Source organism: Eublepharis macularius, chromosome 2, assembly GCF_028583425.1.
Source record: "Eublepharis macularius isolate TG4126 chromosome 2, MPM_Emac_v1.0, whole genome shotgun sequence".
Classification (NCBI taxonomy): Eukaryota; Metazoa; Chordata; class Lepidosauria; order Squamata; family Eublepharidae; genus Eublepharis; species Eublepharis macularius.
Window position 1 is genome coordinate 12906239 of NC_072791.1, and position 25380 is coordinate 12931618.

At 45.1% G+C, this 25380-nt stretch overlaps 1 protein-coding gene across 1 annotated transcript in view; it reads left to right on the forward strand.

Moving 5' to 3' along the window:
- Positions 1-25380, forward strand: part of MNAT1 (MNAT1 component of CDK activating kinase) — a 166332-nt gene that overhangs the window by 37328 nt on the left and 103624 nt on the right. The window contains exons 2-5 of the mRNA XM_054971682.1: positions 13794-13946; positions 17386-17459; positions 22957-23060; positions 23973-24113. Of these exons, the coding sequence (XP_054827657.1) occupies positions 13794-13946; positions 17386-17459; positions 22957-23060; positions 23973-24113 (472 nt within the window). The remainder of the gene's footprint in view (positions 1-13793; positions 13947-17385; positions 17460-22956; positions 23061-23972; positions 24114-25380) is intronic.

Consider the following 25380-nt stretch of genomic DNA (forward strand, 5'->3'; position numbering starts at 1 on the left):
ACCCTCTTAGCTGAGAAAAAGGCCTTTTTGAATAATTCAGTTTTGCATTGTTTGTGGAAAGCTAGGAGCGTGGGGGCTCTCCTGACCTCCTCAGGCAGGCTGTTCCATAGGGTAGGGGCCACCACAGAGAAAGCCCGTGTAGTGTACAGGCTGTTGTTGATTTCACCCATGTACAGGCTGGCACCTGCAAGTAGGGATGTGCGTTTCGGCATTCAGAATGCCGAAAGAATGCCGAAACAAAAGTGTTTCGGCTTCTTTCGGGGAATGCCGAAACGTTTCGGGGAATGCCGAAACGTTTCGGGTAGCCGAAAGAATTAAGCCGAAACGTTTCGGGATTCTTTCGGCTTTCTTTCGGCTTTTCAATGGGAAAATGCCTCCATCTTCCCGGACGTCTGGGGGAGGCATTTTCCCACCGAATAAGCCCAAAATTGGTGGGGACCTTCCTCTAACCCTTCTCTAACAACCACCCAAGTTTCAGACAGATTGGACTTTGGGGGGCCATGTTATGGCCCCCCAAAGCAGGTCCCCCCATCCTCCCATAAGAAAGCGAAGGAGCAGCATATTGTTAGCATGCTGCTACTCATCTTCTTCATTATTTCCTATGGGGAAAAAATGAAGAAGCAGGCTTCCTTTGCCAGGGGTGGCATTTTGCATGTAAAATGCCCCCTCACCCTCAGGGGCCCTTCTCCCACCCCTCCTCCCACCCCCCACCAAGGCTCAGCCTGCTCCCACTTGGGGGGGCCATTTCATGGCCTCCCCAAGTAGGTGCTCTAATCTCCACCACTGACAGCTGGGGGAGGCTTGTGTTGCCAGGGGTGGCATTTTGCATGCAAAATGCCCCCCAGCCCTCAGGGGCCCTTCTCCCACCCTTCCCCCCACCCCCCACCCAGGCTCAGACTGCTCCCACTTGGGGGGGGGCATTTCATGGCCTCCCCAAGTAGGTGCTCTTTTCTCTACCACTGACAGCTGGGGAAGGCTTGTCTTGCCAGGGGTGGCATTTTGCATGCAAAATGCCCCCCCAGCCCTCTGGGGCCCTTCTCCCACCCTTCCTCCCACCCCCCACCAAGGCTCAGACTGCTCCCACTTGGGGGGGGCATTTCATGGCCTCCCCAAGTAGGTCCTCTCAGCCCCTAAAGTCCACCCCTTACAGCCCCACACAAACCCAATTCCCCCCCAGCTGCCACACACAGACCCAAATCCCCACATTAGCCCCTCACAGACCCAAATCCACCCCCACCTGCCCCACACCCATAACCCCAGGAACAGGCTGGCAAAGGCCAGCCCTCTCCCTTTGTTCCCTATGCTGGGAACTTCTAAACTCTCTTTCCCTGGGCAATTCTGCACAGCCCAGGGGTGCCACAATGGTGGGCACACTTCTGAGTGCCAGCTGGTCCCTGTGAAAGAGCACCTGAACCACAGACACCCTCCCTCAAATTCCCCCACCACCTACAGAGATGGCTGGCCAGCCAGCCCCATTGTTCCCTATGATGGGAACCAACTGCACAACAAAGAATAAAACAAGAACAACACAAAATAAAGTTTTAAAAAAATTATTTTCTCCCTTCCAAAGTACAAGTAGGCAAAGCATTATGACACATTACACCAGCAGTCCCCCACACAGAAAAATAACACAACTCACTTAAGATCAGAGAATCACAAAGCATGATTCCTGTCAAAAACACTTTATTACTTCAACAGCTTTAGGTTACACAGCAGGGGGGAACACCAAAGGGCATGGCAGCACTATCTTACACAAAAATAACACAACTCACTTAACATCAGAGAATCACAAAAACACAATTCCTGGCAAAAACACTTTATTTCTTGAACAGCTTTAGGTTACACAGTAGGAGGGCACAACAGGGCATGATAGCAATGTACTACAAAAAATAATACAACCCACTTCACCGTTTTTGACAGCAATTGTGTTTGTGTGATTCTCTGATGTGAAGTGAGTTGTGTTATTTTTGTGTAGTACACTGCTTTCCTGCTCTGTGGTGCCTTCCTACTGTGTAACCTAAAGCAGTTACAGAAATAAAGTGCTTTTGACAGCAATTTTTTAGGGTGATTCTTTAATGTGAAGTGAGTTGTGTTATTTTTGTGTAAGATACTGCTTCCATGCCCTTTGGTGTCCCCCCCCCCTGCTGTGTAGCCTAAAGCTGTTCAAGAAATAAAGTGTTTTTGACAGGAATTGTGCTTTTGTGATTCTCTGATGTTAAGTGAGTTGTGTTATTTTTGTGTAAGATAGTGCTGCCATGCCCTTTGGTGTTCCCCCCTGCTGTGTAACCTAAAGCTGTTCAAGAAATAAAGTGTTTTTGACAGGAATCGTGTTTTGTGATTCTCTGATGTTAAGTGAGTTTTGTTTTAATTTTTCTGTGTGGGGGACTGCTGGTGTAATGTGTCATAATGCTTTGCCTACTTGTACTTTGGAAGGGAGAAAATAATTTTTTAAAAACTTTATTTTGTGTTGTTCTTGTTTTATTCTTTGTTGTGCAGTTGGTTCCCATCATAGGGAACAATGGGGCTGGCTGGCCAGCCATCTCTGTAGGTGGTGGGGGAATTTGAGGGAGGGTGTCTGTGGTTCAGGTGCTCTTTCACAGGGACCAGCTGGCACTCAGAAGTGTGCCCACCATTGTGGCACCCCTGGGCTGTGCAGAATTGCCCAGGGAAAGAGAGTTTAGAAGTTCCCAGCATAGGGAACAAAGGGAGAGGGCTGGCCTTTGCCAGCCTGTTCCTGGGGTTATGGGTGTGGGGCAGGTGGGGGTGGATTTGGGTCTGTGAGGGGCTAATGTGGGGATTTGGGTCTGTGTGTGGCAGCTGGGGGGGAATTGGGTTTGTGTGGGGCTGTAAGGGGTGGACTTTAGGGGCTGAGAGGACCTACTTGGGGAGGCCATGAAATGCCCCCCCCCAAGTGGGAGCAGTCTGAGCCTTGGTGGGGGGTGGGAGGAGGGGTGGGAGAAGGGCCCCAGAGGGTTGGGGGGCATTTTGCATGCAAAATGCCACCCCTGGCAACACAAGCCTCCCCCAGCTGTCAGTGGTAGAGATTAGAGCACCTACTTGGGGAGGCCATGAAATGCCCCCCCAAGTGGGAGCAGGCTGAGCCTTGGTGGGGGGTGGGAGGAGGGGTGGGAGAAGGGCCCCTGAGGGCTGGGGGGCATTTTGCATGCAAAATGCCACCCCTGGCAACACAAACCTCCCCCAGCTGTCAGTGGTAGAGATTAGAGCACCTACTTGGGAAGGCCATGAAATGGCCCCCCCAAGTGGGAGCAGGCTGAGCCTTGGTGGGGGGTGGGAGGAGGGGTGGGAGAAGGGCCCCAGAGGGTTGGGGGGCATTTTGCATGCAAAATGCCACCCCTGGCAACACAAGCCTCCCCCAGCTGTCAGTGGTAGAGATTAGAGCACCTACTTGGGGAGGCCATGAAATGGCCCCCCCAAGTGGGAGCAGGCTGAGCCTTGGTGGGGGGTGGGAGGAGGGGTGGGAGAAAGGCCCCTGAGGGCTGGGGGGCATTTTGCATGCAAAATGCCACCCCTGGCAAAGGAAGCCTGCCTCTTCATTTTTTCCCCATAGGAAATAATGAAGAAGATGAGCAGCAGCATGCTAACAATATGCTGCTCCTTTGCTTTCTTATGGGAGGATGGGGGGGCTGCTTTGGGGGGCCATAACATGGCCCCCCAAAGTCCAATCTGTCTGAAACTTGGGTGGTTGTTAGAGAAGGGTTAGAGGAAGGTCCCCACCAATTTTGGGCTTATTCGGTGGGAAAATGCCTCCTCCAGGCATCCTGGAAGACGGAGGCATTTTCCCATAGAAAAAAGGCGAAAGAATGCCGAAATAATGCCGAAAGAATCCTGAAAGCCGAAAGTCGAAAGAGATTCTTGTTTCGGCTTTCGGCTTTAACGATAGAGAATCTTCTTTCGGCTTTCTACTTTCGGCTATAGCCGAAAATTTTTGGCTTGCACACCCCTACCTGCAAAAGACCCTGTTCAGATGAGCGAAGCTGCTGTGGAGGGACATAGGGAGGGAGGCGGTTCCTTTAGGTATGCTGGACCAAAGCTGTGAAGAGCTTTGTATGTATTAACTAATACCTTGAACTGAGCACGGTAACTGATAGGTGGCCAATGGAGTGACTGTAGGATGGAAGTGATGTTCAAGTTCCTGCTCGCTCTTGATAATAGTCGAGCTGCTCCTCAGTTTCTCATAATTTCATTATTGCTTTCGAAAGCTCAGTTTAAGTAAATGTTGGAGCCATCAACCACCTCTGAATAATGTGAATTGAACTTGACTCATAAACCAGAAATGACAAGAACTTCATGCTCATTTATTTTTATATTATACCACAAAATATTCTGATGTGAAATGATAAATAACCTTTGAACTGGATCCAGCCAGCTTAAAAAAAACACCTCAATCTTGGCCTATTCTCCTTCTTACTATAGGCCTGGTTCACGTAGCTTTTGCCCATGTAGCTTCTATGATCCCAAATGCAGACTTTTTGATGGTTAAAGGGGACCCCCTCCTCTCTTCACCAGTGGAGAAACTTGTTGGATCCAGCCCTTTTTACTTTCGCTGAGTATTGTTGAGAGATGCTAAAATAACAACATTATTGAAAATACTAGGCAGCGTAATGTAATTTCTAGATGCCATGGCAACCTAGTGCCTGGGATTTGTTGAGCCCTGAAATACACTAATCTGAACTCACTGGAGGAAAAACAGCACTAGTGAAACAGCCGTCTCGTTTTATTTTGTTATAGCAGTGATGTGGGAAACTGAAGTTGTTAAAAAGCTGTGTCCTACTGCAACAAAGGAACTGTTTGGCTTCAATAGCTCCACCATGATGAGCGTTTCCCCTTTTCTACAAATGCTGTTGAAAATGTCAGCTGACATCCTATGAAGATGTCGTATGCTGAATCAGACCAATCCAGTTTAATCTCTTCTGAATGTCAACTTTTCACAGTCTTGATTGGAGAGAGGTTTTCCCCAGCTTTTGTCTATCTCAGGTTTTTGTCCCATCTTCCCTCCTCGTGGCGCAGAGTGGTAAGCTGCAGTACTGCAGCCCAAGCTCTGCTCACAACGACCTGAGTTCGATCCTGGTGGAAGCCGGGTTCAGGTAGCCGGCTCAAGATTAACTCAGCCTTCCATCCTTCCGAGGTCAGTAAAATGAGTACCCAGTTTCCTGAGGGTAAAGTGTAGATGACTGGGGAAGGCAATGGCAAACCACCCTGTAACAAAAGTCTGCCGGGAAAACCGCCCATGGGTCAGTAATGACTCGGTGCTTGCACACCTTTACATTTTACCCATTTCCCTCCAAGGAGCTCAGGATGTACATGGTTGCCCTTTTTCTACCTTTTCCATCACAACTGCCCTATGAAGGAGGTTAGGCTGAGACAGAGAGGCAGCATGCAACTGGATCCAAGATTCCCCAGTGAATTTTGGTGTCCCAGATTTTGGCCTGATGATTGCTTATTTATTTATTTAAAATATTTACAGTATATACATCCTTTCTATCCAAAACAGGGTTCCCAAGGCACCGAACAGCAGATAATTAAAACATTAAAATTATGTTTAAACGACATATAAATACAGTAAAAAACATACTGACGTATAAACAAACACACACAACCAGGGATGAGGGCCAATAAGAGTTTCCTGGGGTTAGGACAAATGAAACACAAAAGTCTTCACCTGCTGGCGGAAGACAATGGCAGAGGGAGGGAGACGAATCTCTCTGGGGAGGGAGTTCCAAAGTTTTAGTGCCACAACCAAGAAGGCCCTTTCTCAGGTTGCCACCCATCTAGCCTCAGGTGGCGAGGGCACCTTGAGGCAAGATTTTGAAGATGTTGGGAGTTGATAGGTAAGTTCATATGGGAGAAGGTGGCCCTTGAGGGATGCTGGCCCCAAACTTGATAGGGCTTTAAAGGTACCAGCCTCTTGAATTGGGCCTGGAAGCAAAGTGGGAGCCATACGGATGGAACAAGACTAGTGTGATATGGTCACTATGACTCACTCCAGTCAACATTCTGGCTGCTGCATTCTGTACCAGTTGCAGCTTCCGGACAGTCTTTAAGGGCAGCCCTACACAGAGGACTTTGCAGTAATCTAATCTGGATGTTACCTGGGTATGCACCCTGCACCCCAGTGGCAAAAACTTTTCCGCCCAGGAAGGGCTGCAGCTGGCTCAGTAGCCAGAGCTGGTGAAACGCATCCCTGGCCAGCATCTCCACCTGTTGCTCCAACAGGAGGCCTGGGTCCCGCAACGCTCTCAAGCTACAAACCTGCTTCTTTAGGTTCTAACCACTATGTTCTCATGAGCTGTCCGTTATTATTTAATTCATTTATACCTCACTTTTCTGCCCAATGGGGAACCAAAGTGGCTTAACAGCAGTCTTTCTCCATTTTATTCTCACAACAGCCCTGTGAGGTGGGTTAGGCTGAGTGTGTGAGGCTGGCTCACCCAGCAGGTTTCCATCGTTGAATGGGACTTTAGAACTCGGGGTACCTAGTCCCAACACTCTAGTTGCTATAATCTCGTGTACCTTCTACATGGAAAGCATACGGTCTACTTCTGAGCCACAACGAGAAGCAAAGAGGAGAATCCTTTATCTTGGCAGCAGAACAGCTAATCCAAACTAGCAGCTAGTCTGTGGCAAATAAGAGAAAATGCTTGGTTTAAGCTGGAAGAGAATGGGCACTTAAATTTCCCCCCCTTTCAGGCTGCAGATGCAAGAGGCATGGCCAATCCAGTTTATAACTCAGTGTCGTTCCTGATGCGGCTGTCTTCATTAGGGAGGAATTTATCCTGCAGTTAACCAGATACAAAATTGCATTTCCTTCTAATAATAAAACCGTGTTAGAAGAGCTGCCTCTCAAGACAGTACTCTTGACTTCAAACACGATGGCTCCTTTACCTATATTAGGAAGGGATGCAGTTTTGTTTTCAGCCAGCTTCCAAAGATAGCAAAAAGACATTGGGAATGACTGATTAAATTGTAATCATTGGCCTCTCCGTTTTTTTTGGTTTACTTACGTTACTACATAACGGCCTTTCCAGAAATCTGCTTCAGATGGCTCATGACTGAGAATTAAAACAACAAAGCACTAAAAAACAATGAACAGACACAATTAAAATGGCCACAAAACAGTCACAAATCAAAATGTATTAAAACTCTGCAATAAATAGCAGTATCATGACACTTCATAAAAACTGAAGCTTGAGCTTCAGTTTATTGGCCCTCGCCCTGCCCTTTGTTGCTTCTAGATATTGCTTCAGAAATGCAGTGCCTCACCTAATTCAACATTATTGGCATGGCCTCTGTTTGTTTCCTGTCACATAGATGTACCTCGGGTGACTAATGTAGGTTCATGTGGACAGGTGGTCTGCTAAAACCTTATAGTGTTTTTGTGTGTGAGAGAGACAGAGAATAGAGAGAGAATAACAACAACAAACACAACAACAACATTCTATTTATATACCGCCCTTCAGGATGACGTAACACCCACTCAGAGCGGTTTACAAAGTATGCCATTATTATCCCCACAACAAAACACCCTGTGAGGTGGGTGGGGCTGAGAGAGCTAGAAGCTGTGACTGACCCCAGGTCACCCGGCTGGCTTCAAGTGGAGGAGTGGGGAATCAAACCCGGTTCTCTAGATTAGAGTCCTACCACTCTTAACCTCTACACCAAACTGGCTCTCAAAGACTGAACTAATCCGCAGAAAGATGTGTGAGCATGTGTTCAGAGACCCAGAAGAACAGAGCTGGGCCCTTCCTCAGCTGCAGCGTTTTTCTGTGATTTGTGTTTTTTGGCAGTGCATCTGTTGGGTGTTACCTTTCTTCCGAGCCTGCATAAAAACTCGACCCGGTTTAGAATACTGTCATTCTGCCAAAAGACTGGCGACAGACACCTGTTGCGATTGTTTTCTATAGTTGAAAGGGGGCCCTATTTATATCTCCGGTGCGCTGGCAGAAGAGAGGAATGGTTCTCACGAGCACATGGCGGTTTCTCTTCAGGCGGGAGAGGCCTGCAAAACGCTGGAGTCAGGATCTTGGACCCAGCCTCCCTTTTCTTGAGAGCTTCTCTGGACGAGGCCAGCTCTGTTATTGAAAGCAAGCTTGACTGAGGCCAACCGGTTTTCTCCATCCCTGGTTCTTTTGGGGTGGGAGAGTTTACTCAACAATGGCGTTGTCATTATTTGCTCTGGCCTTAGCGTGCCATCAGAGCGCAAAGAAAAATTGCACCGCATAGGGCTTGCCTCTGCCAAACAATAAACAAATGTTTCTCTTGTATTTATCCGCCACACCCACAGACACACACGCCAGCCCAGCGATGCAGTTACATTGGGAGCAAATGAGGGGAGAGAGAGAGAGAGAGACAGTGCGGTGGAGCGGCTAGTACATGATAGAGTGACCTTGTGCCAGTCGCTTTTCCTTGTCCTAAGCTGCCTCGCAGGGTTGTTGTGAGGACAAAATAGAGGAAGGGAGATGACCCTGTATGCCATCCTTGGCGATGTGATTAAAAGTTGGAATAAAAATTAATAGACTGAGGGATAATTTTCTCCCTTCTGGTTCTGCTGCATCAGCTGTCCAAATAGTTTACCGCTCTCGTAAATAACTTTGCCCTTCGTTTCTGCCTATTTATTTAGGGCGTTTTCCTCACTTTCCTTCAAGGGGCTCGGGTGGTGTACGTAGTTCTCACCTTCTATCATTTTATCCTCACAGCAATCCTGTGAGGCAGGTTAGGCTGAGGGAAGAGGACTGAGCCAAGGCCAAGCAGTAAGTTTTGTGGCGAGTGGAGATTTGAACCCTTGTCTCACCAGTCCTAGTCTCTCACACTGTAGCTGTTGCAGTCCATACTGTGTCTCTTACACGGTGTCACCTTTCTCCCTTTTTCCTCAGAATTCATTGTTCCTGTGAAGCCTTCAGTTTCCCCCTAAAATTGGCAGCTGTGGTAGAAAGGCTTTTCTTCTTTTTCTCCCCTCCCACCAGTTTCTGTAAATAAACTTTCAAAAATCTACAGAGACTGATCAGCTGGTTTACTGTGGCTTTTCCTCTGTGGGAAAGAGCCAATTTCCTTGTAAGTCTGGAGAATGGTTAGCATTGGGGCCTTACCTTAGGACCGCCTGTTCCTGCATGAACTTACCCAACCACTGCGGTCATCTTCAGAGGCCGTACTTTGGTTGCCCTCTCCGTCTGAGGCTAGATGGGTGGCAACCTAAGGCAGTGCCTTCTCTGTTGTGGCGCCAAAACTTTGCCAAGCTTCCCTGGAACCATCCAGCTACCCTGGTAACTGTCAGGATCTAATATGTTGTGTGGTTCCTTGGTCAGAGTTACGCCATGTTTAATCTGTAGTTGCTAGCCTTTTTCTCCCTCCAGGTCCAGATGTTGTTGTGACCGCGTTTTCCATGGGAGAGAATACTCTTATCTGTTTCTACAACCATTGCTCTGGAGAATGGGGGGGGGGAGGCTGGGAGTGAAGGGTTTGATGTATCACAAGTTTCATTTTCTTTCTCATTCTCAACAATGCCTATGTTCAGCCAAGATCCTTTCTAGGCCTTGGAATATGGATACTAGTATCAGAGCTTAGTCTTTCAATAAACCTTTTGAAATCAAGAAATTTGTGCTTCTTGCAGAAGGGGGAGATGAACTCTAGATAACGGGGATTCCATAGTCTGACAGTAACACAAGGCAGCTCCTCTGTAGCTCCATCCAGGTAGAATTTTCTTTATTTAAACTATAAACTATAAACCATAACGTAATAGCTATAAACTATAAACAGTAAACACAGGGAATGAGAAAAAATACAACATTCTAAACATAAGACACACTAACAATACATATATATCTATATAATTAAACTCCTTCCGCAGAGCGATTTGCCTGTCTCCTTCGGTCGTCGTCTCCCACCAGCGGATGAAGACTTTTTTGTTCTGTTTGACATCCCTTCCCAAACTCTCATTAGCTCTCCTTCCTGTTTATGTGCCTGTGTGTGTGTTTTTGTTTCATTTAATAATTTTAAATATTTTATGTATTTGTATTTTAAATGCTGGCAAGCGAGGAGGTTTTTTTTACGAAGCGTGTGTGTACGTGCGCAGGAATCTAGTTCTTAAACTAATTGAGGGTCATATAGGAGATGAGATTCCCAGAATTGTTTTGAGTCTGTTCACTTTTGATTCTTCATTTGGCCTGTTTTTATTCCCATTGTGCTGTGTATGCTTGAATAGAGGAAGCCGCCCTGTCCTGGGCCAGGTCATTGGTTCCATCTTACCCAATATGGTGTACTGTCTGTAGCTTGCCGGCAAGCCTGCTTTCTGAGATTCTTTAACTGGAGATGTCAGGATTTGAACCTCTAGCACCACGGGCAGGCCAAGCAGGTGCTGTACCTCTCAAATGTGCTATGGACCAAAGGCATGAGAAAATGGGGTGATGTTGGCTTATTTTGCTCTATCTATTGCTACTCCATACCTCATCCCGTACTCCTATTTTTTTAAAAAAAAATATGCTAGAATACTTCATTTGTATGATTCTGTGTACAGCCTAGCTGCCGATCTGCCGCATCTTTGACCCACCCTTTATCCAAGGAGCTCAAGGCATAGTATATGGATTTCTCACTTTTATCCTCACAGCTGTCTTTTCCAACTTTGATCAAACTCCAAAAAAACTCAAGACATGCATGTCACAAAAGCCCTGTGGGGTAGTTTAGGCTGAGAGACAGTGACTGATGTAAGATCATTCAGTGAGCTTCAGAGCCAAATGGGGATTTGAACCGGTGTCTCTCTGGTTCTAATGAAACCGTTACATCACTCAGGCGCTCTTTGTAATTTCTGTGCACTTGTTCTAAATATTGTACTTATTTCAGAGATGTACAATATACCTATCCCCACCCCATTGTTCCCCGAGGCCAAAGCTGTTTTTTTTAGTAATAACCAGAGTTATGCATGGTTGTGTATTTCCAGAAGCTCTTTCTTTCTTCTGAAATCCAGTTTAGCTAGCTTTCTTTGACCTTATTGTAAACCAGCGGCTGCTGTTTTTTAACCTTTCGGATTGTGGGTGAGGAGCGTGTCATGTATTCGGTCAGTTTCACAAAATCTGTTTGCCCACTCATCTAGGGCAAACAACAAATAGCAACAAGGTGGGCATCCTTGGTGTGTGTGTGTGTGTGGGGGGGTGTCAGATCACAAAAGACTTGACCACAGTATTGGAAAACTCCAAGTCTTTCCCAAAAGATCTAGATCAAGATGGGTAGCCGTGTTTGTCTGTAGCAGTAGAAAAGAGCAAAGAGTCCAGTAGCACCTATAAGACTAACAAAATTTGTGGTAGAGTATGAGCTTTCGTGAGCCACAGCTCACTTCTTCAGCTCAGACTAACAAAATTTGTGGTGGGGTATGAGCTTTCATGAGCTACAGCTCACTTTTTCAGATACCTGTGGCTCACGAAAGCTCCATACCCTACCACAAATTTTGTTAGTCTTATAGCTGCTACTGGACTCTTTGCTTTTTTTCTACTCCAAAAGATCTAAAATTGCTCCTAGTTGTTGCCCCTCTTCTTGAGCCTCCAGTGCCCTTTACTTCTGGTAGCTGTTGTGGTGGCAATATGGAGGGAGGGTCTATTTTATTCCCTGCCTCAGCCTGTGGTGTGGCAGGTCCATAGATCAGAAGGAAGTATCTCTTGCCCTCCTCCCTCTTTCTGGCACCATGAAAAACGGCCTAGAAAACGTTGCGTGTTCCCTTCAGAATGACTGATGTTCTGCCGTAGCTGCGTTCAGGTATTGGGATGGAGGAGAAGGACAGTATGAAGAAGCGACTGAGACCTCTTCCATCTGACCACTGAATCCCTAAAGAAGAGAGAGGAACAGATACATGATTGCTCACCACCACCAAGCCGTAATGTTGCTCGAATAGCAGCATCCAAGGAACTGAGCGAGAGGGAAGAGTAATCCAAGCTGGAGAAGATCTTGAGCCGTAATACTTGCCTAGTATTTGATCCAGCGCGGTGTAGTGATTAGAGTGTCCAGCTTGGATCTGGGAGTCCCAAGTTTGAATCCCCGTTCTGTCATGGAAGCTCAGTAGGTGACTTTGGGCCAGTCACATCCCTCTCAGCCTAACCTACCTCCCAGGGTTTTGTGAGGATCGGATGGTGGAGAAGGAAATGATGTAAGCAGCTTTGGGTCCCCATTGGTGCGAAAGGCTGGTTATAAATGAAGTTAATAAATAAATATGACGAGCCACAAAGGTTCATATTGTCGATAAGAGGATCTGTTGTTAAAAGCTCTCTCGCTACTCTGAACAGTGTAACTGGATGGATATGCACTGGCTCAGTGATGGCAGAAAATGAGCCTGCTTTGCTACCATCTCTTCTACCGGCCCTGAGCGAATTGCACTCTATTCTCCGCTTTGAAAATTTCACTGAGAGCTCCAACCCGGGAATTCAATGAGGGTCAGTATCGTAAGAATAGGTCAGTATTTTGTGTGTTAAGAATGCTATAGGGATTAAATGATCTGCTTCAAAATGTCGTCAAGTGCGGGCATCGAAGGTACAAAACGGGATACATGTGTGTTGAAGACCAACAGAGGGTCTCTTCTGGGGATAGTAATAGATTCCCTTAGGCGAAATGAAACCGGAAAATGAAAAACTGAAAATTGCACTTGCAGGGGATGATATGTGGAAGAAAAGGTATGTGTTGAGGTAAGGAATACAGGTATGATGTCTGAGGTGAGAAGAGGGCGAATTATTATATAATCATACTATTGTGTCCCACTATTACTTATTGTCAGCTTGTCTTGCTGAGTAATCTAACGCTAAATCACTCCAGCTATGAATAATTCACCAGAGTCACTGAGAAATGTAATGTTATGATAGTTGGTTATGGTCCACTCAACTCTGATGTAAAATTGTATGGAACATGTTTATATATTGTGTATGTAAAACAAAATTATAATAAAAATGATATTGCCTCCTTTTCAAGAAGTACTGGAAGGTCAAAAGGATCTCCCAAACTGTTGGTTCCAGGGAGACGCATGCACACATCTCTAAAACTTCCAAGGCAGACCGGTCGCTCGCAGAATTGCTGCTGTCTATAAGGATACACCAATGTGCAACAGCATGGAAGATGAGATTACAGCTGCTGGCTTCCCTCCAACCTGAGTTTTGACGCTTGTCCTGGAGCTTGATAAAGTGATTAGCTAAGCTCTGGTCCCATGGCCAACAATGGGGTGTGAGACATGCGTTGGGTGGAGAGCACAATGGTAGCCTCTGCCCAGCTCAAGCTGTTTAGCCAGGGAGCTCCCCAACTCCTTCCCTACTGGTTCCTCCCTCTGGCTCTTGATGCTGGCAGATGGTGCCTTCTGGAGGGCTCCTCCTCCCCTTACTAGTGGCTATGGGAAAATGGGGAGGTGAGTGGTAAGATGACACACATGTGCTGAAACAAAAAGAGTCCAGTAGCACCTTTAAGACTAACCAACTTTATTGTAGCATAAGCTTTCTAGAATCACAGTTCTCTTCATCAGATTTTGCTACTACAGACTAACATGGCTAACTCCTCTGCATCTATGACACATGTGCTGGTTACCAAGAGAGTGATTGTAAGAAAATGGTAGGTGTGATGGAGAAGGGGAAGGTTTACGCCACCTGCCATGCCCCCTCCACCTTACTTTGTATTTTCCTGGTTTGCTATTGGAGTTGCTTATTAATAAAGCTCTTTTGTGTGATTCAGAGACAGCTGTAGTAATGTGCTGTGTTGCTTTCTTCTGCGCGCATGTTTTCAGTCTCCATTTTTGCATTTGGGTGCTTTTCCTCTTTCAGATGCGAGAGCTGCGTGGAGCTGCTGTTTGTCCGGGGAGCTGGGAACTGCCAGGAGTGTGGCACCCCGTTGCGGAAGAGCAACTTCAGGGTGCAGCTCTTTGAGGATCCGGCTGTTGATAAGGAGGTGGAAATCCGGAAGAAGGTGCTGAAAATGTGAGTGACAAGTAACCCATAACGAGATAGGCGTGGGCTTTCTTGCTCTTCTCATGTGGATTAGCTTTTGATGCATTTAGGCAAGGAATCGTTATTTTGGATATCCTGAGCTACAATATGTGTGGTGTGGTGGCGTTTAATGGATACTAATCAAAAGAACTGTGCATTTATTTATTTGTTGTTTATTAACTTTATACTCTTTCTCGCTGAGACTCAAGGCAGATTACAAAATTTTTTAAAAATGCAATAGGAACACTATAAGATGAGGTTATAAGATAATGTTATAAGAGTGTATAAGACAGCATGGTGTAGTAGTTAGAGTGTCGGCCTTGGATCTGAGAGACCCAGGTGCAAATTACCACTCTGCCATGGATCTTTTCTGGATGACCTTTGGGTAGCCCACACAGAGTTATTGTGATGATAAAATGAAGAAGAGGAGTACAATGGAAACTGCTTTGGGTTCCCACTAGGGAGAAAGACGGAGTATAAATGAAGTCAGTAAGTAAATATTTGATCACCAGCTTGTTCTGCAATAAACAAAGTATAATTTGGTTGTTGTGGATTTTTGTATTGCCGTGGTCTTGGCATTGTAGTTCCTGACGTTTCGCCAGCAGCTGTGACTGGCATCTTCAGAGGTGTAGCACCAAAAGACAGTGTGACGCTGAGAGACCTCTGTCTTTTGGTGCTACACCTCTGAAGATGCCAGCCACAGCTGCTGGTGAAATGTCAGGAACTACAATGCCAAGACCACACCCATACAGCCCGGAAAACCCACAACAACCATCGTTCTCCGGCTGTGAAAGCCTTCGACAATATAAAGTAGAATTTGCTTTGTAAAATTGCCGTTTTGTACACATGTAGCCACCTTATTGTATAGGATGATTCTGTCGGTTCTTCAGTTCAGTAGACATCAACTTATATGGTAGTCCTGATGTGTTAAAATTTTTCAAAAGATGATTGATGAGCCATGTTTTGTGAGGAAGAAGCTACTAAAAGCAAAATGTGTGCGGCAATTAATGTACAAATATTTGTAATGCTAGGAAAAGTGGAAGGCAGCAGGAAAAGAGGAAGACCTAAAACGAGACGGCTTGACTCAATAAAAGAAGCAGGATCCAGTTTGCAGGATCTGAGCAAATCTGTTAATGACAGGACGTTTTGGAGGCCTTTCATTCATAGGTTGGAGGTGACTTGATGGGACTTAACACACACACATTTGTATTTTAACAAGTGTGTGTTTTTAGAACGTTTCTTTTTTTAAAAAATCCAGTTGCTTGATTGGCGGATGTAGAGAATTGTATGTGCAGATCTGCACCCTTTGAATCATTATTTATATATTCTGTTTTCACTGTGGCATAGACAGTAAATAACAGTATGCTTTTCTTCACCTGGACGTCCATCTAACTGATATCGCCACTCAATGTTTTCCCTCGGTCCCCTTCTTTTGTGAACCTGCCACTTTAGATTATAACTCTGAAGGCAAAATTTGCTTTGATATATAGCACTTAGTTACTGTAGGCACTTTAGAAATAATAGTATTTATTTATTTAGTGAAATTTTGCCTTTTTACTCAAGAGTGCTCTAGGTGGCTTGGTACTAAAACAGAAAAACCGTAATTCATTAAAATCCACCAAAAACTTTAACTATTCAGGACAGTTTAAAACCTGGGAAACACTCATCTTCAAAGGCCTTTGGCATAAATGAGTTTTTAGTAAAGAGCGGAAGGCCAATAGTAAGGAAACGTAAGTGTATCTCTGAGGAAAAGGTGTACTGTTGTTTGTGCTTGGGCGGCAAGAAGGCCTCTTCTGTCATATTTTTTGGTGTTTTTATGCCACCCTTCTTCCAACGACTCAGAATATTGTACATAGTCTCCTCTTCTGTTTTGCCATAAGGGCAACCCTGTGAGGTAGGCTAGGTTGAGAAAGCGTGACTGACTGAAAGTGGCTTTGTGGCTAAGTGAGGACTGGAGAATCTGTCTCCTGGGTCCTAGTTGGATGCTTTAACCACTATACCAAGCTGGCTGTCCTACCATACTGGCCTTTATGCAGGTCCTCCCACTAGCTGAACTTCTGAAAGTGTGTGTTTCCTTAACAAGGCCTCCCTGGATAATTTCAGGACCAAAGCAGAATAATACAGCTGGAGGTGGTCCTTTGGAACCCATCCATCCATCCATCCATCCATCCATCCATCCATCCATCCATCCATCCATCCATCCATCCATCCATCCATCCATCCATCCATCCATCCATCCATCCATCCAAATAGAGTGGTGAACATTGAGGCATTAAAAAAAGTTTAAACTGCATTAAAATGTGTATATATTTAAACAGTAAAGACACATGAACACACACACACACACACACACACATACAAAACAACCAGGGAGAAGGGCTAATAAGATTTTCCTGGGGGTATGCCAGACGAAACAGCAAAGTCTTTACCTAATGGTGGTGAAACTATTACAATTAGCACAAATACTGATTGTATATGTTTGGCTACAACAGACCTCAATACTTTGATCAACAATAGTAATTATTCTATCCTACTGTCTTTTAATATACAAGCTTTCTTTGGGATAAGAGCCTGCAATTTTTTGTAAAGTTAGGGTAGCATTCGGCACATCAGGAAAAGTGGGAATGTAGCTAGTCTCACCCATTCCTGTGATTCTCTGATGGGTTAAGAGTTTTGTGTTATTAGTGGACTCTGGGACCAATGCGCCAGTGATAAGTGATGTTCAATATCACAGTGTCCTTCAGCATCAGCTGAATATCACTTATTCAGACCAGCACTTTCTAAGGGGTACCCTGTTCCCCCTCTACCTAAGACCCCTATCTTAGCTGTTCTTTACCTTTTGCAAGAACTTTTTCATGTATTGCTATGTCACAAGCAATGGGTTTAGGATGATGTAACTCCACTTGGGGTAGTAGTATTAGAGACTCACGTCAGACATAATGTGAAAATGGTGGTTTAATTTAACTACGGTTAATTCGCCTGTGAGCCAGATTCTGAACTTTGTGGCCATTCAAATGCCGGTTTGCCCAAACAACTGTGGGCTTTGCTGCCTTCTTCCCCCCAGAGACAAGGCTGGTATCTCAGCCTACATTGCTGCGAGCTAAACCAGGATTAAGCCAGGCATTCACACGTCAGACAAAACCATCGTTAAGGCTAACCAATAAGCTCATTTTAAACTGTAGTTCCTGGCCCTGTTTGAGAAAGTGTAAGTAACCATGGTGAGTGGAGCAGCCCACTTTTTGGACAATCCCACTAATCATAGTTAGACTGATCCACATTTTCACGTGTCTGAAATGATCCTCAGAAGGTGTCACCTGAGGCAGGTTCTGGATTGATATTGCCTAAAAGAGAGTGGTATAGTGTAAGTAGTCATCTTTTGTAGAGTTGTAACGCAAATGTGTTGTTTCTTTGATTTTCTCTCTTCCCAAAGATACAATAAAAGAGAAGATGACTTTCACAGTCTAAGGGAATATAATGATTTCCTGGAAGAAGTTGAAGAAATTGGTAGGTCCCTAATGCTTGCATATTTGATGCGCTCTGCACTTTTATCGGCCTTGCAAAACGTTCAAGTGAAATTTCTTTCAAACGGGCTTTAGCGTGGGTACCCGATGGTTATTTAATTACTTTCTCCTTACATTTTTAATCGGGAGCTGTTCGACTGGAGGGTGTATTGAGACAATAAATGTCGAGCTGTCAAGGTTGGGGTGGGGGAGGGGGGGGGTGGGGGGCGAATTTGCAGAGCAAATGTGGCCGAAAGGGAAAATGCTTTGTAAGGACACAAGTTGGTGCTGCAGAAGATCAAAGGGAGGGGGGAGTAAAATTTGGATTGTACTTCTGTGCCTCCATTGGCTTTATTTACCGTGACAGAAGCCATATGGCCCCCCTTTCATCCTCTCTGTTCTTCAAGTACAGTAGCTGAGAGCGCTTTGAAGAGTTTGACCTTGCCTGCCATTTTGGCAATGTTTTTATGGTGCTAATGCAAAGGGAGGGGAGGTTTAAGAGCCCTTCTCACTCTCTTGTTTAGCTTTCCAGGCTGCAGATGCTATCGCCTCGGGCCTTGGACTCCTAGGGATGCCATTTGGGGGGGGGGGTAGGAGAATGGTGGATGAGTTGAGGATATTAGTGGGTGGGCGGAATTCTATAAATCAAGTATTGCATCCAGTAAACTGGGAGCAGAGTTCCACTCCTAGAATGGGGCTTTCATGATCTCTGCCTGCCCCCCGCCCCCCGTGCCGTGCTGCAGCCCGTGTGCCCCTCGGTCTGAGGTCCGGTGGGAACATTGGCAATTGAGTTGGTATGGGGTGGGGCTGCAGCGAAAGATGGGAATTGGCAGGAGTTGCACATGCTGCCTTGAACTAGTGGAAATACCTTCTAGGGCTTTGGGGTCCAATCAGCTTTGAAAAAAATTACTTCATTTACAATCCTCCTTTTCTCAACGAGAGTCAAGGTGGATAGCACAGTTAAAAACTATGTAATAGGACCAATAGATAACAAGCGATGCAATAAAAATGCTTACAAGAATGCGCTTGAGAAACGGTATAGTACACACAACAATGCAGGATTACAAAAGTTGTAGAACAAGGCAACCAGAACTGTAATATGTGCGGTGCAACATGCAACGCAACGAAGACTGCCTAAAATTTCACAGACGATCACTCTCAGAACCCTGTTGCATTTATAAAAAATCCTCCCTGAAAAATTCCATTTTAATTGTTCTGTGGAACCTTGTGAGGAATGCCATTCCACCAGCCGGGAGCCGCAACAGAGAATCCTTAAGAATGGGCAACTGTTGTTCTAACCCTTTGGCAGGGTAGCACCATCAGAAGTCTTTGCTCAAATGAGAGCTGTCACAGTGGAGCCTGGCAGGGGCGGTGGTCCCAGACCACAAAGGGTTTTGTAGTTGGTTATCATCCCCTTGAATTAAACCTAGCAACGAACGGGGTAACCTTTAGAGCAATGGCACAATAGATGTAATGCGCATATGCACCTAGTTTGTGATAGTAATCAAGGACTGGACAAGAGCTAGTTATGTTTCCTCCATGCCAGAGTGCCACGAGTGAAAGGTTTAGGTCAGAATTCTGCCTTGCATGGCAAACCAGAGAAGTGGGAGGCATAAGTCAGATTCCTTGTCACTTCTGGAAATGACGTAGAACACTTTAATGGAAGAATGTGGCTGAGGATCTATTTTAGAGGTATGTTTTAGGTGTATGCCCACTTCTACGAAGACCCATATTTCAACTTCATGACTAGTGGTCAAAAATTTCAGAGTGCCTCTAGGTGGTACAGACTGGCTATGTTGAGGCTGGTGGGCTGTGCACACCCCCTCGTCTGAGCTACCCAAGCGGAAGTCCGATTGGCAAGCTGGGGTGTGTGCAGGTGCCAGGCAGGCAGGTGATCTGACAGCTTCAGCTGTGAAAAAAGGTGGTTAGGGGAAGGGCTGTGACTTAGTGGTGAAACATCTGCTTGGCATGCCCAGGTTCAATCCCCGGCATCCCCAGTTGAAAGAATCAGGTGATGTGAAAGACCTCTAGCAGAGACCACAGAGAGCCTCTGCCTGTCAGTGGAGTCAGTACTGATCTTGATAGACCAATGGGCTGATATATCTGTCCGATATGTATCTGATATAAGGCAGCTACATGTTTTCGAGGGACAGATTGAGAGAAGGGCTTGTAGCTTACCACTCTGCTTGGCCAAGTTCCCTCTTCCATTTGAGAGAAGGCTCCTTAAGGCTAGAAGGAAGTTTTAGACTCAGCTTTAGATGGAGGCTTTAGACTCAGCAGTAAGACACAAGCCATTCAGCTCAAACTTGAAGGGACTCCATGGTTTTGCCAGGGCTGGCTAAAATCAGTCCTTTGTGTCACCTGGAACCATCAGGTCAGCCAGCTTCAGTACTTCTGATTAGAGATGGGTGTGAACCGGGGGGAAACCGAACCATGTTGTTCGTTGTTTGTCAAATTTCACGAACCACGAGCTTCCATGAACCTGCCCCTGGTTCACGAACCGGTTTGTTTGGTTCGTGAAAATGGCACATCCAGGTCAGAAAATCATCACTTCTGGGCCAGCAGAAGGTCTGCAGGAAGTCCATTCCCTGTTGCCTAGGAAACTGATTGATTGGCACCAGGCTGTCTGCAGTGACGAACCAAAAAACGAACCAAACGAACCAGCCTAAAAGTTCATGGCGGTTCATCAGAAATGGGATCTGACGAACCATGGTTCGTGAACCACGTACCTGTCTGGTTCGTGCTTAATTTTGGTTCGTATTTCGGTTTGTGCCCATCTCTACTTCTGATCCTCTGCACTGATGGATAAAAGGCCACCGTTTCCATTGCCCTTTTACCACAGTGGTTCAGAGAGTAGCTGTCTGGCTGCCTAAATTAACTTTGTTTGAAACCTTGGTTGCTTTCTTTCTAGAGGAAGAAAGGAAGGTAGCCCAGCTATCTGCAAGGCCTGCTCTTGCATATGCCTTTTCTTAAACTCCACTTTTGCCCTCTCATAATTTCACAATGGCTGAGAAAACTTGTCTTCCTTTCCTTTCTTTCCCCTTGAGAGGGTTTTTTTGTTGTGGTGGTGGTAGTGTTTTGGCTTTTCAGAAACTGAATTGGTCTTCGAAGAGAATTAAACCTTTCAGGCTCTAAAAACAATGGCCTTTTTGTGTGGTATTTTGACAGATGTTGAAAGGCAGGCCAACTTGAGTGAGAGACGGACGAGGAGATAGAGCGGTCAGACGCTCGGCTTTCTCTCCCTCCCTGTCCCTTAAGGGGCTGCAGGCAGACTCTGTTTGGGGAGCTGGATACCCTGCTTTGGCATGAGCACAGATGAAAAGTCTCCTCTGAAATCTTCGCATATGCAAAAAGGACACCTGCTCCTTCGGTTACATTTTCCTGCAATGTAACAGAGGGAGGGGGGCTTCACTCTGGGTGTGGGAAATTTGCTATAAAGGGTCGAGATTATAGATTGACCTCTCCGATGAGGCTTCTTGATAACTTTTTGTTCACTTTTGATTTTATTTTATTTTTTTAAATACACGAGGTAGATATGCATAATATTCAACCCAAATCAAAAATATCTCAAGCAACAACTCAATATGGAAACTTTATTCTGTCATTTCAAAATATGACAAACTGCATTGTCTTGATTCCTCTTTCTATATCGATGTCACCACTATACTGGAAGAGTTGTAATAATAATTGTTCAAATGTTAATAGTTTATATTGTTGACTTATGTATATTACTTGTTCATATTCAATAAAATGAAAATTGAAAAAAAAATACACAAGGCACACTTTGGGGATTTACTGGGGGTCAGAAAGGAAAAGTGAAAATGTTGGCGGGCTTTGTTGTTGTTTTTCTTCTAGAGGGCCTTCTGCTTTTTAAGGTGTTTTGAAAGCCATCTTCAGTACAATAAAAAAAATAAAAATGAAAGCCACCTTTGTATGATTAAGATAGGATAAACACGGTTTTTAAATAATTATTTTTAAAGGTGATTGGTTTGATTTCAGAGCTTCCCCTCCCCAAATATTTGTTTTTTAATACAGAAAAGCAGTTAATTCTTTTATATTAAAATTTTCTTTATTTAAACTATAAACTATACACCATAACATAATAAACAATAAACATAGAGAATAAGAAAAAACACACAATTCTAAACATGACACACTAACAAAATGCCTGTAAAAGCAGTTAATTCTAAGAAAAGCAGTTAATTCTAAGATTGAGCTCTTTCTCCACTTACTTTATCAGAATAAAAACATAACAGTGCTGTTTTAAAAGTGCTGTTTCAGAAAAAGATGGATGACTAAGATGTCCTTTTGCATTTCCCCACAAAGATAGTCGTCCTGTAGATGCAGGATATTTTTTGTGTCGAGGTTAAAAGTGGGTCTTGAACTGGTGACTTAGGGATCATAGGTAGGGGATTACGTCTCTGTTGCACCACCCAGTTCTGGCCTAGAGAGGACAGCTGTGGCAGCCAAAGAAGCCTCTTTGCATCAGTAGGTCAAAGCCAGGCAGGTGGTACTCTTTGACCTCTGGAAGCTTTTGTGTCAAGCATGCTTGGTTGTCCAAGCCCCCAGGGGTCTTCTTTTAGCTGATCAGAAATACTTCACCTGCCTCTCTTTCTGCCTTCCTGTTGTTTGGCTTTCCATATTCAGAGCCAGTACAGTGTAGCGTACATAGGAATAAGCCTCATGTTTAATTGCTTGGGTTTGCCTTGCGGACAGGGTAGCTCTGTCTTCAAGACAGAGCTCCTTTAGTCAGCTGATCTTAACACTTCTTATTGGTCCCTCTGTTCAGCCTAGTCCCTGCTGGCTGTCTTTGAGGCTGGCGCTTTGGAGCAGAAGAGATTGGCTCAGCAGCATGCTCTAGTCACAGGCAGGCTCTGGTGGTAATGCATATAATAGGTTACTAGATGGTGATGCTGGTTTGCCAACCAGTGGAGACTGGAGGACGTGCAGGAAGCACTGACATGTCTATGATTCAGCAAAAACTCTGTGGTTTCACCATAGAATTTCCATTGAATCCTAGATTGGCATGACACCACTTCTGGGTTTCATCTGGAAATGATACCGCGGCACTGTTGCAAGAGCAGTTTTTCTAGTTTTTCTTCCACTGGTCTTCTCAGCAGCAATGGGAGTCAGGAACTTGTGGAGGGAGGTAGAGACCTGGCAAGATTATGGGGATGTGAGTTTGCAACTAGGATAAAACTGGAAGATGGAATACACTTAACAGTGCAATCTGAGGCATTGTCGCATCCTTCTAAGGTCATTGAAATAAATGGACTTAGAAGGGTGTAAGTCTATTAAGGATTGCACTGTTAAACAGATTTCTCGGAAGTGCATAATTCATCTCTAAATGCAGGACTTCTGGTCATTAAAATGGAACACTTTGTTAGCATACACTTCAGAGACTGTTTGAATAAGGGTCATGTTTGTTAGCACTGTTAATATATACTTTTGCTTCTGCTCTTGCTCCCCCTTCCCTTCCGTTTTCTAAAACGTCGATCCAGTGTTCAACCTGACCAACAATATTGATCTTGAGAATACGAAAAGGAAAATGGAGATGTACCAGAAGGAGAACAAAGAAGTCATTCAGAAAAATAAGATCAAACTGGTTAGTTGCTTCTTAAAAAAATGTTCCTTTCTGGGCTAAGGAAGCGGGGAGCGATTGTAAAATGTTCTTTCGAAGAAACAAGTCCGTCCAGCATCCAAATTACTCAATCATTAGGATTGTCAAGTGTCTTAAATTCTTTCTGCCTGTTTTCTATATGACTATATAAATGTTTAAATCAGGCCAAGTCTGAACAATATGCAAGTTTTTTAGGATGAATAACAATGTCGGGTTGGAGCCTGTGGATGCTCAAGCTCTGCTAGCGCAAGACTGAGGGTGGTGGAGGGTTTAGATTGATTTTGCAGATTCTACAGCTGCTCTGCATTGCTGCCGTGGGGAACTTTTTCCATGAACATCGAAGATGCAGAGGATCCTTTCATGGAAGCTCCCTTCTGCTTGTGCAACCGTAGGATCCAACTTAAGATCATTTTTATTAGCGCCTTTTAGTGTGCGATGGGCTTGATTTTTGTTGTTGCAGCAAGCACCTGTGAAACGTGGCTTCAAATGTTCTTCCAGAGTAGTGTGAGAGAAACTCAGGTGAGATGGGTTTGCTGTTTCCACGTTCGCTTAGAACGTGGGTCCCTCATCCTAGTCGGAGGAGGAAGAGGAGGGCCCTGTTTAGCTCCTCGGCTTCTCCGGAATGTCTGGAACTGATGCCCCCAAAGTCCGTTGCTGGCCTGGCAAAGGTTTTGAATCATGGTCGCTTTTTTACTGCAGCAGTCATTGAAGAGAAAGAGACCCTTTTTCCTTTTCTTTCTTTCTTTCTTTCTTTCTTTCTTTCTTTCTTTCTTTCTTTCTTTCTTTCTTTCTTTCTTTCTTTCTTTCTTTCTTTCTTTCTTTCTTTCTTTCTTTCTTTCTTTCTTTCTTTCTTTGCTTTATCTCTGAGGTAATAACTGCTGTTTGGTCCTCTCTTAGTCCAGAGAGCAAGAGGAACTGGAAGAGGCTCTGGAAGCGGAGCGGCAGGAGAATGAGCAGCGGCGGCTTCTCGTACAAAAGGAAGAACAAATGCAGCAGATGCTAAAAAGGAAGAACAAGCAGGAACTTCTGGACAAACTGGTATGTGATGAGGGGAGTGCCTCCACTGCCTCTCCTAACGGCCCTTGCTTTTGTTTCCTCTCCCCTACCTTCCCTGAAAAGAAGGTGCCATATAAGGATCTTTTGTGAGAGGGGGTGCTTCTGGAACACGTGGGTTGGATCCTGTGGAAAATTTCTGCTAATGGAAGGGGGTGGGATTTTTGGTCCATTTCCCCTCCTGCTAGGGTTGCCAACTGTGAGTTGGGGAATGCCTGGAGCTTTGGTGGTGGAGCCTGAGGAGGGTGGGGTTTAGGGGAGGAGAGGGACCTCAGTGGGGTATAATGCCATAGGGTTTACCCTCCAAATCAGCCATTTTCTCTGGGAGAACATCTCTGTTGTCTGGAGATCATTTGCCATTCTATGAGAACTCCAGGCTGCACCTGGAGGTTGGCAACCCTTCCTCCCATTGTAGACCATCTTTCTCTCTCCTCGTGCTGTTATCCTTATCCACTAGGGGCAACATTTTGGATATCATTTTGGGCTGCCGTGACAGGGAGGTGGGGGGAGCCAAAGAAGTCCCACTCTGTTATTGGAGATCCCTTCAGTCACTAGAAATTTATCACAAGGTCCAAGCTTGGGTCGTTCCCGTTCCTGATTTTTACCAGGATTTCGACAGAACTGTCAGCTGTGCTGGAAGAAAACTCCTCTAGAGTGGTCAGGATGGAAACTGGTTGGATCTGTTTTTTTATCTAAGAGTAGATCGCCTCAATTGCTTTCCTACACCTGCAGAGGTGTTTGGCCTCTCAAAGTCTAACTCTTCCCCTAGCGATGCAGTGATTTTCCAAACACACACCCCCCCTCTCAGGTCTCTCCCTTTTCATCCAGAATTGAAAACCAAGTTGAACGTGCGACTTTCTGCACGCACAGAGTTCTGAATGATTCTGGTGGGACCTGGTTCAGATACAGGCGTGCAGTTAAGAAGCCCTAAGCATCTTTCCCATACCAACTCATTTAACTCCTGGCGGCAAGAGGTACAACTCAGTAATGTTTTAAGTTCATTACCGGGTATAGTACACAAGTAAAGACTATTACAGAATCTCTGCTTCTGTTCTGAGCCTTTATTAAAACATAATTATTCAGTATTCTCCACATTAGGTAAATCAATAGCAAATCACACCATCCATCATAACCGCATACATCGTTAACGAGGAACAATTACATGTGTCCAAGAAAGTCCCTCACTCCAAAGCAGGTCACAGTCAAGGAACCCCTTAAAAAAAGAAGCTCCCGATCAATTCAGTTTCTCATA